This window comes from Somniosus microcephalus, chromosome 11 (genome assembly GCF_052327205.1).
Source record: "Somniosus microcephalus isolate GS21.2 chromosome 11, FLI_Smic_1.0, whole genome shotgun sequence".
NCBI classification, from domain to species: domain Eukaryota; kingdom Metazoa; phylum Chordata; class Chondrichthyes; order Squaliformes; family Somniosidae; genus Somniosus; species Somniosus microcephalus.
The window spans coordinates 174,849,332-174,867,097 of record NC_140997.1 but is presented as its reverse complement, the minus strand read 5'-3'; the positions used below and the strand labels follow the sequence as shown (position 1 = coordinate 174,867,097).

General features: G+C 39.5%; 1 protein-coding gene across 7 annotated transcripts in view; it reads right to left on the bottom strand.

Annotated features, from left to right (window-relative positions):
* The window catches only part of foxp1b (forkhead box P1b), a 581,092-nt gene that overhangs the window by 51,243 nt on the left and 512,083 nt on the right, over positions 1-17,766 (bottom strand). For 6 of the 7 annotated variants that reach the window (XM_086001439.1, XM_086001441.1, XM_086001437.1 and 3 more), the window contains 3 exons: positions 16,218-16,305; positions 8,263-8,346; positions 7,488-7,541 (listed from right to left, as the gene is read on the bottom strand). In XM_086001439.1, the coding sequence (XP_085857565.1) occupies positions 7,488-7,541; positions 8,263-8,346; positions 16,218-16,305 (226 nt within the window). The remainder of the gene's footprint in view (positions 1-7,487; positions 7,542-8,262; positions 8,347-16,217; positions 16,306-17,766) is intronic. The other variant, XM_086001444.1, reaches the window with a different exon arrangement.

Below are 17,766 nucleotides of genomic sequence, written 5' to 3'. Positions count from 1 at the left end.
TGCTAATTTGCCGAAGGAACAGAGTTTCCAAATTAAATATGACTGCAGTCGGTAGGAAAGAAAGCACCAATACGGGCATCGTGGGGAAAGGTGTTTCATCTGTGACAATCACTTGCGAATTGCGTTAACAAATTAATGGAATGTCAACTCTGTCAATTGCTTTGGAAGTGTCACTTTTCAATTTTTTTTTGATAACGGCATCAATTACTGCTGATGAGATTCAGCCTGCTGTAGCAATGGAGGCAGAAGGGTTCAGGTGAAAAGTGTATCACCCATGTTTAACACCTCACCCTTCTGCACCTCCTTGTTCACAAGTTCTCCAATTACCAGAGTCCTGCTAATAGTCATTATCTGGAGGTTATGCACTTGCTTACTTTAAAACACCACACAATTACAGAATTCCATCACAGATCAGGCCTATTAAATAACCTTTCCAAACACAAGTGAAGAACTATAAAGGCAAACAGACATGGTTTAGTTTAGTAATGTTCAAGCTATTTGGTTTTCTTTTAGATCTCTTGGCTCACTGCACAGTAAATAGAATTTTAATCACAAGCCTTGTCCTCTATCAAATATTAAGTCCAGGGAAGCATAATGTCATTATATAAACTTGAGATATGTGATCTACAAAAACAAACAAAAAGTCTTCATAACATGCCTTTAAAAAAAATTCTAATGCATATTTAAATAAGAACAAAAGCTGTAATTTTTTTTACAATAGCTACATTGCCCAGTAAAAGATTTATTAATGCATTGGTAATGCAATATGATGTTGTGTTCATTGATGGAAAAGTATTAAGATATTTTAAAAAGTGCCATGAAAAAAGCTGCAGGAATATGGGCATGTACCACAGCGCTCTCTCCCTCACCTCAAACGTCCAATACACTTTTAACTGAATATCTAAAGATATGATCCAATCTTTTAACAATAGTTAAGAACACTTTTTTTTTACTTCAACTAGCTGCTAGTTAAATGCCAATGTTAAAAAAGTCACTATAGACAGCCAAGAAACTGGAGCACTGCCTCATCCTCTCGCTATTTTCAAGACTGTTAGCAGAACCACTTATTTTTTCTAACTTGTTTTGGGTACAGTTTGACATTAACATTTCTTTGCATTTTACACTTTTCTTACTAAATCTTTAAAATGCAAAAGATTTTTTATAAACTGCTCACTATTAATTATATATTTCAACTCAGGTTCAGGTATTCCCCATATCATAACTTTATCCAGAAGTTTAGCAAACTTACTGTGGAACTGAATTAGCCTTTATGCTTCCTACAGCAGAAACAGCTCCATAAGCCAAACATGATAATTTTTATATCGATCACCTGCTAGGTGCTGTTGAACAGTATTATAAGTGCCTTAAACTGTTCATAAATCCCTGGCAAGTATTTTTTACCCATTGCTATAGATATTATTTTTATTATTAACCATGTGAAATGAGAAATGTATAACAGCACTGTACCTAATGGAAACACCTTACAAAGTGCAATGTTAATTTTGGTCTGTCTGTAAACTGCCAGATTGAATAAAGCAGTAATTTGCAAACTGAAATCTCTTAACAACAAAAATTGGTATTCTCAGCTTGCTTTAAAGGTAGCACTTAATGATGCATAATTCTGCTAATAAACAGTATGCTCACATTCTGACATCTGTTACCCAGCACAATGATTAATCATCAGCGCCCACTTCTCCTTGGTAATAAGACAATATTAATATTTATCAATTGCATGGGTTATTCTGTTAGTCATCGGAAAATAATTACCAAGTTACCAAGCATGCAAGCTCAAACTCACTGACTATGGAATGCAGGTTAACTATCGGTACATTTTATGTTGAGATGCCAATTGAAATTGCCACATATATTTAAATTTTACAAAGCAAAATATTTATAACAAAACAATGTGTGTTCCATTGATACTCTGAACTGCTACCAGCAAGTGTTCTGTACTCCTATTTACAAAGGCATTTCCGTTTCACATAAAATGGCACTGAAATTCAGACATTATGCAGTGGCAGCTATATTTTCTGTATGTTAACTAGCTTCCTTTTAATAAAATTTATAATGTTGAGAGCTTATTTTAATCCTTACTCTGGAGTTAAAGAAAAGGTTTGGAATAAATACAGGCTTAAAAACTAAATCACTTTCATACACGAGTGAGATCTTTAAAAAGCCTAACACAATGGTACAAACAATCTGTGCTTTTGACAATGGAGAACCTCAGGCTGAGTGGCTATTGTTTTTCCACATTAGATATTCCATTCTTTGAGAACTACCAAGGGTGTGCAACATTATTATACCATATATGTGGTTATTTTATTTCCAGTGGTGTATGACTTGCACTGCATTATTCCTGTTGAAACTACTTTTTCAACACTCATGTAACATGCCATTAAAACACTTGTCATTCAAAGCACTGCTCAATTCCTAACCAGAGCCCAAATTTGCTTGGCTTGGTTGGGTGAGCTAACACCATCATCTCTCAGCCAAACCACGAGAAAAAGCACCACAATGTAACAGAGTATTTGTTCTTTCATGGGAAGAGGATGGGAAAATTGGGAGAACCAGACCCCCTCTCTCCTCCCACTCCACACTCAAATCATATGGTAGCTGCTCATAGTGGCACTGACAATCTTTGTGAGGAAAGCTACTGCCCAAACTGTCTTACTTTTCTGGCTGGAGTTGATGGCAGCTGGTTCAAGAGAAATGTAATCGAAAATATTTTTTCAAAATCACTGACTATAATTCATGCAACGTCCATTTTAAGGCAAAATTATATTGACCTGGTACTGCCAAGTGGTCTGTGATCTAAAAAAATATATATATGTAGATGTCATAAGTGTAGATTTAGTTGTAGAAAATTATCGGCATTTTTCCTCATTAAAGACTTGTCCACATATTCTGAGTTAGCATGCCTGTCCACTGAAGAATTTGCACTGAATGTCTTATACCTGTAGCTATTTTTGAAATGTTACACGAATGTTCTTTTTCTTTCAACCTGTACATTTATCTCCTCAGTGGCACACTTACTCAGTTCTGTCTCAACTAAGCATTTTAATAAACTAGCATTATCATAACTGAACAATATTAAATGTGCTAAAGTGATTATGATAGGACCACCTACCCTGACCATAGCAGTCACTGGTTGGGATTGCTTAGCAGCTACCCTATAATGTGCATATTTCCCTTGACAATGCTACTGGTGTTCTGCCAGCTAAAATCATTTATATATTCCATTTGTAATTTTGGTTAGTTTCAATTTAGAAATAGAACACTGAACTGCACTCCCTCAAAACTTGAATATACACATGCCAACCTAAAAAACTAGCAAAAGCTGGCCAGTAGCCTTAAAAAACACTGACAAAGCCCCAGTGAAGCTGGTAACTTGAAATGACCCTAAATATAAGCCTATGACATGAAAAAGCAAGTAATTGCAGAGATTGCAGTGAGACATGGGCTGTTAACTTAAACATAAGGCATACCCAACATTCCTTTACTACTATTCAAGAAAAAAAGAGTTAGTACATGAAAGCCTAAAGGGGAATAGAAAAGTATTGAAAGCACCCTACCCCCAGAAAAAATTGATTTTTGATACTTTATTTTCCGCGTATTTAAAATCTACATCAAACATGGACATTGTAATTTAAAATCTAAAACAAAGAGATATTTGCTAAAAAACAATTGAAAACTGTTCTCTATTTGTCATTTTGGGAAATAGTACTTTTGTTATACTCCAGTAGCAAGAGATAGTCTATTCTTGGGAGAAAATAATTTCCTCCATGACTTTCTTAAAAAAAATATGCAAGATTCAAATCCAGATTTATTGACCAACTATATCAGTGCAGTCACCTTCACACCAACTGGTGGTACATTTCATGGGGGAGGGGCAAAGATATGTTCTTGTAAAAGAAAATAATTTTTTCCATTACAAATGGCATTCTTGTTCATTTTAAATGCTATTGTACTTCACAATTGATGTGATTTTAATCTATGAAAAAGGATAACATAAAGTGACATTTGGTTTGTCAACAGATCCTGTTTCCAAAAAGCTACCTCCATAATTACTACCACCCCACCAAATTCCATGTAGAAGGTTACAAGCTGCCATCAGTCTCAATATTCTGAGATTGGCTTTGGTCATAACTGTAATCAAGACCATAAGATATCAGCTGTTTCTGAATTCTTGATAAACATAATGTGGATAAATGTCAGGTTATCCACTTTGGTGGCAAAAACAGGAAGGCAGATTATTATTTGAATGGCAATAGATTGGGAGAAGGGGAAGTGCAAAGAGACCTGGGTGTTCTTGTGCACCAGTCGCTGAAGGTAAGCATGCAGGTGCAGCAGACGGTTAAGAAGGCAAATGGTATGTTGGCCTTCGTAGCAAGAGGGTTCGAGTACAGGAGCAAGGATGTCTTGCTACAGCTGTACAGGGCCTTGGTGAGACCGCACCTTGAGTATTGTGTGCAGTTTTGGTCGCCTTACCTGAGGAAGGACGTTCTTGCCATGGAAGGAGTACAGCGAAGATTCACCAGGCTGATACCTGGGATGACAGGAATGACGTATGAGGAGAGATTGTGTCGATTGGGCTTATACTCACTGGAGTTTAGAAGATTGAGAGGGGATCTCATCGAAACCTATAAAATTCTGTCAGGCCTGGACAGACTAGATGCAGGAAGGATGTTTCTGATGGCCGGGGAGTCCAGAACCAGGGGTCATAGTCTAAGGATAAGGGGTAAGCCATTTAGGACTGAAATGAGGAGGAATTTCTTCACCCAGAGAGTGGTGAACCTGTGGAATTCTCTGCCACAGAGGGCGGTGGAGGCCAGTTCATTAAATATATTCAAGACGGAGTTGGATATATTTCTTAAGGCTAAAGGGATCAAGGGATATGGGGAGAAGGCAGGGACAGGGTACTGAATTTGGATGATCAGCCATGATCTCATTGAATGGCGGAGCAGGCTCGAAGGGCCGAATGGCCTACTCCTGCTCCTATCTTCTATGTTTTTATGTTTTAAGACAGCTAGACTTGGGGTAAAGTTAATGTCCTGTGATTTTTGTATGAGATTCAGTTCAGTACAAGATGGATTAAAGTTCCCAATCTCAGAAGTTAGTCAAATAGATATCGGTCAGTGTGCAGTCTATTAGGTGCAAATATTCAAATATCTGGAAAAGATCCTTGGGGCTGAAGTTATCCCAATGGTTTAAACCATGTACTAGGAGCAGGTATCCACAATATGAAGAAATTCAATGTGTGACTCAATGGCCAGGTATAAATAAGCATAGTTAATTTGTGATGACAGTGTTCCGACAAAACCAACTCTGTTGATGGTAAGCAAAATGCAGTGTTGAGTTTCTCCTTTTTAAGAAGCATTTTCAATTTTCTGATGTCCACAAATCACCTGAATTTTTCTATATTTTGGGGAATTATAAAATAACAGGCGTCTGGAATTTAGGAGGACAATTAACGGAGAAGATAGCTTTGGGGTAATTTAAAGGGGAACATTACTTTCAAGAGCAAAGGATAACTTTCAATGTTAAATACTCAGAATCATTATAAATCTCTCCGACTGATAGACAGTGGTATTGTTTTGGTTAGTGTCACATTTTTGTAAGCGAAAAAGCAATCTCATGAAAACTGTGGCAAAAACAAAATTGTTTGGATGACTTATTCGTTGGGTGCATTTCTGACCAGTCATCACTTTTTCCACTGCTGATCTTAGCAAACCCCTCTGCTCCATCCCAAACTTTGGGGGTCCAAGCCACAATCTCAGCTGAGCCCATGTTTACAATTTTGCTACAAATAACAATCGAAAATTTGGCACCGCCTTTTGGCTGAGACTTTAACCTGAGGCTCTGTCTGCCTGTTTCGGTGAATGTAAATGATCAATATTCGAAGAGTGTAGAGTACTTCCACTGTTCAGGCTAACAATCCTCCCTCAACTGTGCCACCAAAAACAGATTAATTAGTCACTTTTCTCATTTGCTGTTCATGAGACCTTGCAGCGTGCAATTTGACTATAGTATTTATCTACATAACAATGTCTGCACTTCAAAAGTAATTTAGAATAGCTTGAGGAAATGATAAGGTGCTATATAAATGCAAGTTCTGTCTCTTTCTCTAATTAACTTACAGCAAGTAGCAATTGGTTAAGAAAAACTTTGGGTAATGAGAAAAACTGATAGAATAATCTGTTATAGAAAAAGCATTCAACTCAATCTCAAAGAAAGGGGAAGTACCAAACTACAGAAATGGACAAATGCAGAATGGATCGCTTTGCGTTGAAAAGGAAGATATCCAACTAACAATTAACTATTGTCATGTGAAAAAAGTCATTATGCATTTGCAATTTTGCTGAAAATTGCATTTAATAACCGTTTTTTGTTTAACTAAAAATAAATTTACATGACAAAATCCTACGAAATATTATATGGCAAAGCCAAACTACACTTGGTTATGACATTGTAAAGGATGACACAGAATGGATTTGAGAAGCAATGTCACAAGTAAAGTCGGTTTCCATAGCACAACAGCACATGACTCACAATACATGGCATATAATTATGTTTGTAAGTTAACTATTCAAATATATTATTTTTAAATAATTTTGAGTTTCACTTTAATGTTTGAACACAACATCACTTTGTTTAATTTGTTTGGGAAAAGCATTAAAAAATTGTAAACAGCTGAAGAAAATGGTGTGAATCTTATACCCTATCCTCAACTGTTTTACTGATGCTTTGCTCTTAATATCTTTTCAGTACTTACAAGTTTAACAATGAAATATCACCTTGCAGGTATCATATTTACACATTGAGATGCAAACTTAACAGCTTACTTCTAACACTGGAATATTTTTTACTGTTATTAAATCTATGATTGTTAACATAGGGGTTACACAAAGACATTTTCCCAATTGTGACTAGTACTAAGACATGTTATGCATCTTTTTACTCTGTTCTTTATTAGACAACTACTCTGTGCAGATGAGCCACTGCCTTACCATTATCCTGCATCAACACATATTGACTGAAGTTGCAAGTGGCAACTAAAGGCCCAGTCATGCTCAATTAATTCACACATATTGATGTTGAATGATACTGCTGTTGGCTGGGTACCTTCAGAAACTGAATAATACATGTTTCAAGCAAGAAATAAGGTAATCTTTCCACTATAATTGATTAGTTCATTTAAAGAATTACAGGACTGTGGCAGAATAATGATTATGATGTAATCTGCCACCTGTTAACATTAAGTAGAATGACCTTTTGTATGAACATTATTAGAAGTTTATTGAACTCTATGGTAAATCCCTATTAGGTCTTTCTGGCTTTTGTTTTTTCCTGCTCTGTGCCAAGACCAGTGGTTCATTCTTCTTCATTGTATTATGGGTATGATTATGTATATATGTGTGTATACGTGCGTGTATGCATGTGCACTACTGTTTCATGTATAGCTATTAGGTTACAAATTATTTATTTACCTTATTCTTTGGAATGGCCAAACACAGCTCCTTGATTTTAGGCATCAGAAAAATCTTAGAAAAAAGAATGAAAAATTGTATTTTCACTTTTTTCTTGTTTCTGAAAGACTAATTTTTCCCTTCCCCCACGGGAATATTCTGATAATATGTTCCCTTCCTTTAGCTAGGAGGGCAGAATGCCCCTTTCTATGACCGCCATCCACACCCCTCTATAATCAGCTGGCAGGAAGTACACTTCTGTAGGATGGGACAAGGTGTGCGGGTATTTTGAATCGCTTAACCAGAGTGGCAGCAGCATTTAATACTTAGTGCTTCACGAAGCAATACAGGCAAGAGCTGGTAAAACTCACACAATGAAGGCAGGTAAGTTCAAACACCGATGAGGAGGGAATTGAACATGGAACCTTCTGTTTGGTACCTTAATATACCATCACTAAAGTTACTAGAGCACCTTATATTCTAATATTTCTTACTTTATTAAAGTTGTTGATAGTAAACCCATCCATAGCTGGAGTGGCACACCTCATCAGTAGTTAATTTTTTAAACGGACAAACTTGTGAATCTGCCTACAACTACACTACACTACACATGAATAGATACATAAAATAACGACAGTAACAATATTGTGAAAATTTAGAGAAAGTCGGTAAGAGGGTTAATCCAAAAACTGCACAGAAGCAAGAAAAAACAAAGCTAGGTGCATGTGTACTACTGCAAATCAACAGGTTGATCATTCTTAGCATTTGTCACCTTGTCCCATAGATCACTACTTACAGGCTGAGGAGTAGATTTTGGTTCAGTTGACTTCACATGCAGATGTGTCATCATAGCTTGCAGGCGTTCTTTGTCTTTTGCAAGCTGCAGAAATAAAACATTTTAGCTTCCTAAGTAAAACCACAGCAATCAAAAACAACTGCATACACACTTATTAATCAACCTTAGTAAAACTTTCAGTCTCTGCATCAAACCAAATAATTTCTTTTTACATCGACTGCATTTTCTAACATATCAAAATTTAATTAATGGGTTGATTTTAAAAAACTGAGATTTGTAGCCTTACTACTTTATATTTTTACAGATACTGAATGTATTCACATGACAAAAGATACATATACATGTAGATAAGTTTATAGCAATTCTGTTGCAAAGCATCTGTCAGGTAATTTTAAATGCAATTTAAGTTCAACTTTGGTGAGTGTACTAAACGGGTGTTAGCTTTATACACCTCGCCAGGTTTCCTTTCCATGGAAGTCAATAAGGGGCGGCCGATCTGTTGCCGCCCATTTTGTGCACCCTCCAAAGTTGAATTTCACCCCCAATGTCAGTAAAATACCCTAAATGTTAATGAGAGAGTTGATAAGCAATGGGATACACTCAGTCTAAAGTTCACATTGTTTAAAAGATAAAGCAATTGCTCGATGCTACTGCACAGCTCTGGGGAGTTGCTGGTAGAGATGAAAGCTCTTGGCACCTCTACCTTTGCCTAACTGTGAAGAAATACAGAGGGCACAAAGATAATGATAGACTGTCAAATAGGAAACACGAGGAAAAATGACATACTTTCGAGAAGAAAATCTTTTATAGTCCATTAGTAAAGCTATCCGGTTAAAATACATATCCAGCAAAATGCTTCATAGGAAATACTTTAGTCTGTTTTCAGAAGCAATTTTGGTTCCACCACTAATCAGAATAGAAATGTTTTAATAGCCCTTAAGAGTGTCATTACTATCTGAATTAATGCAATGTCTTCCATACATCTGATCTTTATTTCACTGCCATACATAAAAGCAACAATTTTATTACTGGTTATGAAAAACGTTCAAACTTTATTGTGGCCTTTTTACCTTGCAACTTCCTGTGCATTTACCTCTGAAGGCAGAACTATTTGAGTTGTCAGAAACTCGCGCACATATTCTTTCTAGTTATGCATGAGGTCAATAGTGCTACTGCTCTCCAGTATTTCAGCCATACCTGGAATTGACTTTAACTGAGTGTTGTATATGGATGAGTTTCTGCTGACTGGCCCAAAATAATAGACTTATACTGTACCATTTGACTTGAACTTGCAGCACAAAATATTGCTACAAGATTCCTATTGCTCTGCTCATTTTTTCTCGCAAAGGTCACTTTCTGTTGCTGCTTTCCTCATTTATTATTTTTATATAACATATATATACACGTGGAACAGCTACATAAATTCCGTAGCCACTAGAGTATATGGTGAAGTTTTTGGATGAGTTGCAATATGTGAAGGGCAGGGCTCAGGATTTTGGCAAGAAGAACATTGAAGTAATCGAGTCTGGAGCTGACAAAGGATGCGGATAAAGGTTTTAGCAGCAATGCAGTGAAGTAGGAGCTCTGATTTCCACAGTTTCATTGGCTGGAATTTTGCCTACCTCGGCGGGTCTGGTGCGGCTGGTGTCCATGGCGGGTTGCGACCCCGCTGCTGGCTCCATCCCGCAGTTGAAAATGAACTTACCTTAATGGGGCCCATTAAGCCCGCCCAGCACATTACCCGGCCCAATGAGATGGAGCAGGTCTGGTGACGTCGTTCATGATGCGTTTTCAGCCAGGATCTTTAAAGGGACCATGGCCACATTAGATTTGAAGTTTAATCTAACATAGTGCTGTCAGTGTACTACAGCACTGAGGTGCTGCAAACACTGACAATGACTGCACAGAGGCAGAGGGCTGCACCCAGGTTCTCTGATGACTCCCTCCATATAACATGCAGGGAGGTCCTCTTCCCTTCCGATGGGCGGAAGAGACTCCTCAGGAGACTAAAACTGCTTGGTTGCAGACTGCAGAGGAGGTCACAAACAGGGATGTGGTCAGAAGGACCTGGGTGCAGTGCCGCAAACGTTTCAATTATCTCATTAGATCAGGAAATGTTAGTACAAAGCCACACTCAACTGCATCCTGCTATGCCTCTCATCACATCTCCATCACTCTGCCTTCCCTATCCTACTCCTGCACATCCTTACTCACGCCAACTTACCTTAGACCTCCACCCATCCCCCTCTATCTACATTATCACATCCCCATCTCACTAGCCACCCTTCACACTCCTCCTAGTGCAATCATACCAACTAACAACACGCAAGGGTAGCCACTTGGGTGTTTCATCCAATGTTTATGTAAAGTTTCTGTGAATGTGGTGTCAAACATAAAAATCTTTATTTTCAACATGTTCCGGTCTTGGGCAGATTTGTGTGCACCTTTGGAAGTGGCTTAATGAGTAGCAGTGAATGGTGAGACATAACGGAACCTCCAGCAATGGTGGGCAGTGTGAAAGGAATGGCTTGGGCATTGTAGGGATGCTTTATGGTGTCGGTGTGGGGTGGTGCCAACCTGGCGCATCATGTGGCAGCCATATGGGTGTACAGCGTAAAGTTAACTAAATCTGCCCACGATGAGGCCATCCTTGGCCTCCCAGGCAGCAATGTGCTCGGGTGCTGATGTCCTGTGTCCTGTGCAGCATCAGGTGATTGCAGAGAAGGTTGATGTTGCTGTTGGTGTGCCTGGTGCAGCTGGTGTTGGGGCTCATCGTGGTCCAATTCTGAGGATCAAGGTGAGACAGTATAAATGGCACCCCTGTTGATGGAATATATGGCAGGTGAAGTACAGATGACAGAAGCATTCTGTCAGTGGTGAGAGAGTTCTTCCAATGAGGTGACACTGGATGAAGACTTTGCTGGAAACATTTGCAGCCTGCAGAATCTGTGCTGAAAATGGACTGAGCAACAGCTTCTGCCTGAGGAAAGTGGTTATCTGTCAGGTGGGAGCTTTTACTGCACATTTCATGCTGTCAAGTAAACAGCTGGAGCAATGGCCACGGAACTCCCGCCTCAGGTTGACAGACGTGGTTCCCGAGCTGCGTGAATCCTGTGGCCATGCAGGGAAATTTAAAATGTAAGTGAATAAAGACTCTTAAGTACCTGTAAACTACCTGATAATCATCTCAATTGGGTCGCCCATCGCTGCCGGTTGGGTCCACGCCACGATGACAGACGTGCCTGGAGGAAAGCGAGTTGACAGTGGGTTCCCAGCCCGCTGTCAAAACTAACAACTTTCCCACTCGACCCACCACGGTTCGCGCCTGCTACCACCCCAGAAAATTTCGGCCAGTGCATTCTAGGCTCTCCCTCAAAAAATCAGCCATTGCTGCCTCATCTTGGGATTCCATTTCTTTTGTGTGCTATTTTAACAGTCATTAACCCACAGCAGGAATTTAAAATTAACTAATTAACTTAAAAAAGATGGCAGAAGTAATTAAACACCATGAAGTCAACAATCTTAATGCCTGGGGCTTTACCATTTGTTGTATATTATGCATTTGTTGCCCTCTTATTTATGCCAGTTTTTCATTTAAACATAATATCAGTGGGGATTAAGATATGGTGATTTGGTCAATGGAAATTCCTTCCTGCAGTAAATTCCCTCTGATATGCATAATGTATAACCATATTTCCACTTTGAATATCTTAGTTGCTATATCTTGCTAATATTTCTCCATGTCAGTAATTTTGATTTGCTTATTTACTATTTTAATAACTACAACTTTCCATACCCCATGCTCCTGCTTTACAGTAATTTCCATGGCTTACCATTGCATTCTTCTTTAAGTCATTTATTTCCTTCTGCACCTCCTGCAAGACCCTCCCAGTGACAGAAATTGTGCAGACCCTGTCTGTGATGTATTGCTTCTCTTCCTATCTTCTTTACATGCTAGGCAGCTGTCCTCCATCAAAAAATGTCTGCGTTATTCTGTTACTGTGCTTCCTGACAGTTGCAGAGCTTTATCGGAAAGTTTGCTCTCCCCAGTTAGTGCTCATATATTTTGTGCAACAACTGTGCAATCCATACTCAGAACCTCTCATCGTTTATAGGGGTAGAGTTTCTGCAAGGTTGTGCTATTATTTCTAGCGTAATTCGCCCAAAATCAGCCAAACCAGCGCAAAAGATCGCGGAATTTTAAGTGCAAATTACGTCCAGCGTAAATACAGTTTCCACAATCTTTTGCGCTTGTTTAAAAAACACTGCGCTAGAAGCTGGCCCTGCCTCTGGATCGAATTAATCACCATTGGGAGTTTCCGCTAACTGCACTCGTTTGCGGGTCTTTGAGGAGATTCTTAAAATTAAGTTGGTTCTTTTGGGTGCAAGGGCACCAATAGGCATTTAAAAGCTTCTAAATATATATATATTTAAATTTACTAAGAAAATGACTACTGTACACCAATGTAACCGGCAAATGGTTCTGTATAATTTTTTTTTAAGGCAGTTTCAGTTATTTAAATCAGGTTACTCACAGGTGGTCTGATTAAAAATGCTTATTTTTTGTGATGAACCCATTTTCAGCTGTATTATTAAACTGCACCAATTTACCACTCTTAAATATATCAAGGAATATTTTTGAAAGCAAATTTTTTTTTTAAATGACGTTCTTAAAATCTGCCAGATTGTGCTGATTCATGGCAGATTTTACATTTGACGATATGCAAATGAGTTTGATTGGAAACTTGGGGGGAACACTTCTCAAACTTCACGCAATTTTGGTCGCAATTTGCACCCAGATCGCCGATTGCGCCCAAAGCGGAAACTCTATCCCATAATAGCCTCGGGCGACTGTCTGTGTGGAGTTTGCACATTCTCCCTGTGTCTGCATGGGTTTCCTCCGGGTGCTCCGGTTTCCTCCCACAGTCCAAAGATGTGCAGGTTAGGTTGATTTGGCTATGATAAATTGACCCTTAGTGTTAGGGGATTAAATACATGGGGTTACAGGGATAGGGTGGGATATGTGTCGGTGCAGGCTCGATGGGCCGAAATGGCCTCTATCTGCACTGTAGATTCTGTGATAATGTTTAAGTGGCTTTTTAGCTCTTCCTGAAGCGTTAAAAGATTATTCCAGGTGCGTTCTGATTCATTATCATTGCCGCTAACAAAATCATATTCCCACAAATCGTATGCTTGAAAGCGGTGCTGTTCCACAATTTTGCCACCATTAATATATTTTTATTTAAATGTTTTTCTCCCATTTTTAGCAAAAAAAGAATGTCAGGCCCAAGAGATTCTCAAACCTGCAGGATATTTCTGGTTGCTTGTAATATGTTTGCATGCCAATCTCGCAAGGCATCATCCTTAATGGGCCTGCGGGTATCAAGAGCCAACCACATAGTGTGGTACATGTAAATCAGAAAGATGTGACATGTTCTTTTTTCTGACATTCATAGACCAATTGGCTTTCATGGTTATTTTTTTCCTAGATCCAGCCCACAAGTTACCACATATATTGGATTCAATTTCAGTACTTGCTATGGTGGGATTTGAACTCAGAGGACTGAATTTTGCCGGTGCTCAGAGGGTGGGTTCGGAGGCGGGTCTGCTGCCAAAATGACAGTGATTGATAGCAGGGCAGAAGTCCGCTCTGAACCCGCCTCCTTGTTAATTTCCCAAGTGCCAGCTCTGCCTACAGTTTGCAGACCCGGCACTAAGTGGCGGGTCAGGCAATCGAGATACTTAAGAAGCTGCATAAAGGTATTTAAGCAGCATTTTACCAGGTTCTAATGACTTTTCCATGTTTTTTACAAGGTTCCCGGCATTCAGGGATCATGTCAGGTAAGTGTGTCAGGTTCTCAATGACTCTCCATTGTTGTGAATAGTTGACAGCTGCAAAAGTGGTATAAAAGCTACCTTTTCACAGCTGTTCAATTTCCAGTTTTAGAAGCTGGAGCCATCAGGATTTGGAATAGACTTTTCAGCTTTATGGAGGTTTGAAGTTTTTGGAGCAAACTCTCGATGTCACCTCCTTGGAGCAACCTTTCTCACTACTGACAGATCGCTTCTGTCATCTCAATCTCACCTGTCATCTATTCCAACAGCATCGGTGCCCTTGAAAAAATCTCACCCTGTTCCTCAGAATCCCACCACGATCAGCCCCAACACCAACATCACCAGGCACACCAGCATCACCAACCTTCTCCACAATCACCTGATGCTGCACAGGACACAGGGCATCAGCACCTGACCACATTGCTGCCCATGAGGCCAGGGATGGCCTCACCATGGCCAGATTGACTTCACTTGACGCTGTACACCCTGGCTGCCACATGATGCGCCAGGTTGGCACCACCTCACACCAACACCATAAAGCATCCCTACAATGCCCAAGCCATCCATTCCTTTCACACTCATCACCAGTGGGGGGGGGGGGGGGGGGGGGGGGGTACCGTTATGTCTTACCATTCACTGCAACTCACTAAGCCACTTCCAAAGGTGCACAAAGATCTGTCCAAGAAGGCAAAGTGTTGAAAATAAAGATTTCAATGTTTGACAACACATTAACAGAAACTTTACATGAACATTGGCGTTAACACCCAACTGTCTACCCTTGTGTGTTGTTAGTTGGTATGATTGGGCAAGGATGCGGGTGAGTGTGAGGGGTGGCTAGTGAGACGGGGAAGTGATAATGTAGATATAGAGAGGGATGGGTGGAGGTGCAAGGTAAGTTGGTGTGAGTAAGGCAGAGTAATGGGGATGTGATGAGCGGCACAGCAGGATGAGGACGAGTGTGGCTTTGCAGTAATGTTTTCTGATCTACTGAGATCATTGAAAGGTTTGCGCTACTGCAGCCTGGTCCTCCTGATGATATCCCTGCTTGTGCCCTCCTGTAAAATGTGCAACCAGGCTGCGTTTGTCTCCTGGGGAGGTCTCTTCCAGCCATTGGAAGGGAAGAGAACCTCCCTGCGTGCTGTGACTCCCTCCATAAGGGAGTCCTGGGAGAGCCTGGGCGCAGCCATGCACCTTTGTGCAGTGCTTGTCAGTGTTTGCAGCCCCTCAATGCTGCAGAACACTGACAGCACAACTGTCAAAATGATTGTGAACATGGCCCCTTTAAGGAAATCGGCGGATGGCACGTCATCAAATGACGTCATCAGACCCGCTTCCTATTAATTGGCCGGGAACCTCGCAGGGCGGGCTTAATAAGCCCCATCAACGGAAAATCTTGTTGGAGGCCGGAATCAAGAAAGATGCAGGGTCCCCACACGCCATGGACGTCGTCCGCCACGGACCCGCCAAGGTTGGAAAAATCCAGCCCAGAACCTCTGAGTTGCTATTTACTGCACCTCTACCCCATCCCCATTTTCCCTTTTTGCTTCTGCTCTGTTCTTTTTCAAGCCTGGCTGCTGGCAACGCGATTAGGTTGGCCCACTTCAGCCTACATAGTGCAAATGAAAAAACTATTACTAAAGTGAGATCATATTGTAAATAGAACCTTTTCATTGACACTCTGAAGGCTGAAATAGCTGTTCCGCTGAATAGTATTCCCTTGCTTTCTTTTGTTGGCGACCAAGAGGGAGAGGAACCACATTGGAACTCAATCAGGCCAGGGAAAGGAGCCACAGAGGTTAAACTGGAGAATGAAGTATTGAAACACTGTAGCTTTTATATAAATTCCTACTTAGCAAATTGGACTTGAATAGAAATGTACTTGATTGTGGAAAAATGCTTAAAGAAAACAAATGATTTGGAGAATGTCTAATGCCTCATAGTTCTATAGAATGGAAGTATTGAGGAGACATTATCAGAATGAGGATAATGGCCCCCAACTATGGTTAAGAACCTAAATTGAGACAGATGTTAGTTATTGTGTGCCTGTTACCTCTAGACTTTTGATCACGGTAAACCAGTTGGATAATTGGGTCAATGCATCGGTTTCAGAAAAAACTTACCTGAAGTTCCAGCTGTTGTACAACCTGCATCTGCACTCGACACTGTGCTGTACTTCTGTCATCCAGTGCATGCTCATTGTTGAGATGTCTGAGAAGAAATGAAAAGTGAAATCTTCAGATAATGAACACTCTTAAAAATACAGAAAAGCTGCTGTTGCTTTCCTGAGACAGCAAAAAACTCATACCCAGTTGTATATATTTAATCCTTTTATTTAAAAAAAGACATTCAATATTTCAAAATTGGTGATAAAGGCCTTTATGATTTACAAAAAAGATATAACAAGCCAAAAACTGACAACAAAAATGAGCTGGAATCAACATTTTAATGTGAAAAGAAGGTAAAATCCCATCATCCTGTGAAAGTACTGTTTTGTAATTCACCAAAATGACAAGAAATGATTTTCTCCCAGAAATGTATGACTGAATATGTATGGCACATAAAGCTTTTGGTGCCATTAAAAAGCAACCAACCTTTTTCTTCTCGAAGGTCTCCTTATTTTCTGAGCTTTAACAGTTAATTATGTCATCAAGATAACAGAAATCAAATGAAGCCAGAATGAAGGCAAAGGACAACAAGAATAAGAAAGATGGAATCTGTCACAAGCTTGAATTATGAATATAATTATGCATGATTATTTTATACTGCGAAGATGTTCCCTTTTTCTGCACGTTTATAACTAATCTAAATAAGTACCTTGCCAGCAGACAGCATATTTCATGATTTATATAAAATGGTCTAGATAAGGTTCGCATGTGAAGGAAATATGATTGGAGGATTTTTATCAGCCTCTGCATGAATTACTGTTTGAAAATGCTTATGCAGTAGCATTTCATTAATCATTTAATCATAATCCTAGCAGGATGTTTGAACTGATTTCACAAATACCCTTTCATTTCACTACTTCATTATGCTCACTAATGGATCCAATATATTATATATATCATAAATTATATCAGATCTTCAATGACCATGTAGGTCACTGTCACTAAGCATGCCTTCATGCTCAGCTCGGCAGTTTAGCAAAATGTCGTTCGTGCTTGCTTTCTGAAATTCATTTCTGTCATTTACTACACATCACAGCAGTGGACTGACCACACCTGGCCACAGTTCAGTTCAGGATTTTTCTCCCATCGGCAGGAACATCAACAATTCTTTGCGGACTTTGTTACATTAGATGGGTCACTCTCTTCTCGTAATGACAGCGTGGGTCACAGTGCATAATTAATAGGAAATGAAATATTCAAATATGCTCTAATGCAGCTCAGTGAAATGTGGTTTAAATAAAAAGGCTATAAAAGTGTGGAATTGACATAAAGAGAGACTATGAATGTTGGCATGTGTCACTTTTTAGACCTCAGATGAAGTGTATGCAAAAGCTTTCTAGTGAAATGACAGTTGCTAATGTAAATTGCTGCAATAAAACAACCAACTAAATAGAGACCCTTTCATGGGACAAAGCTGGGCCTTCTTCCATCTAGTCAGTTTACCATCATCTCAAGGCTTTTCCCACATTTCAACTAAATACAGATATAAATATTAACAAATAAC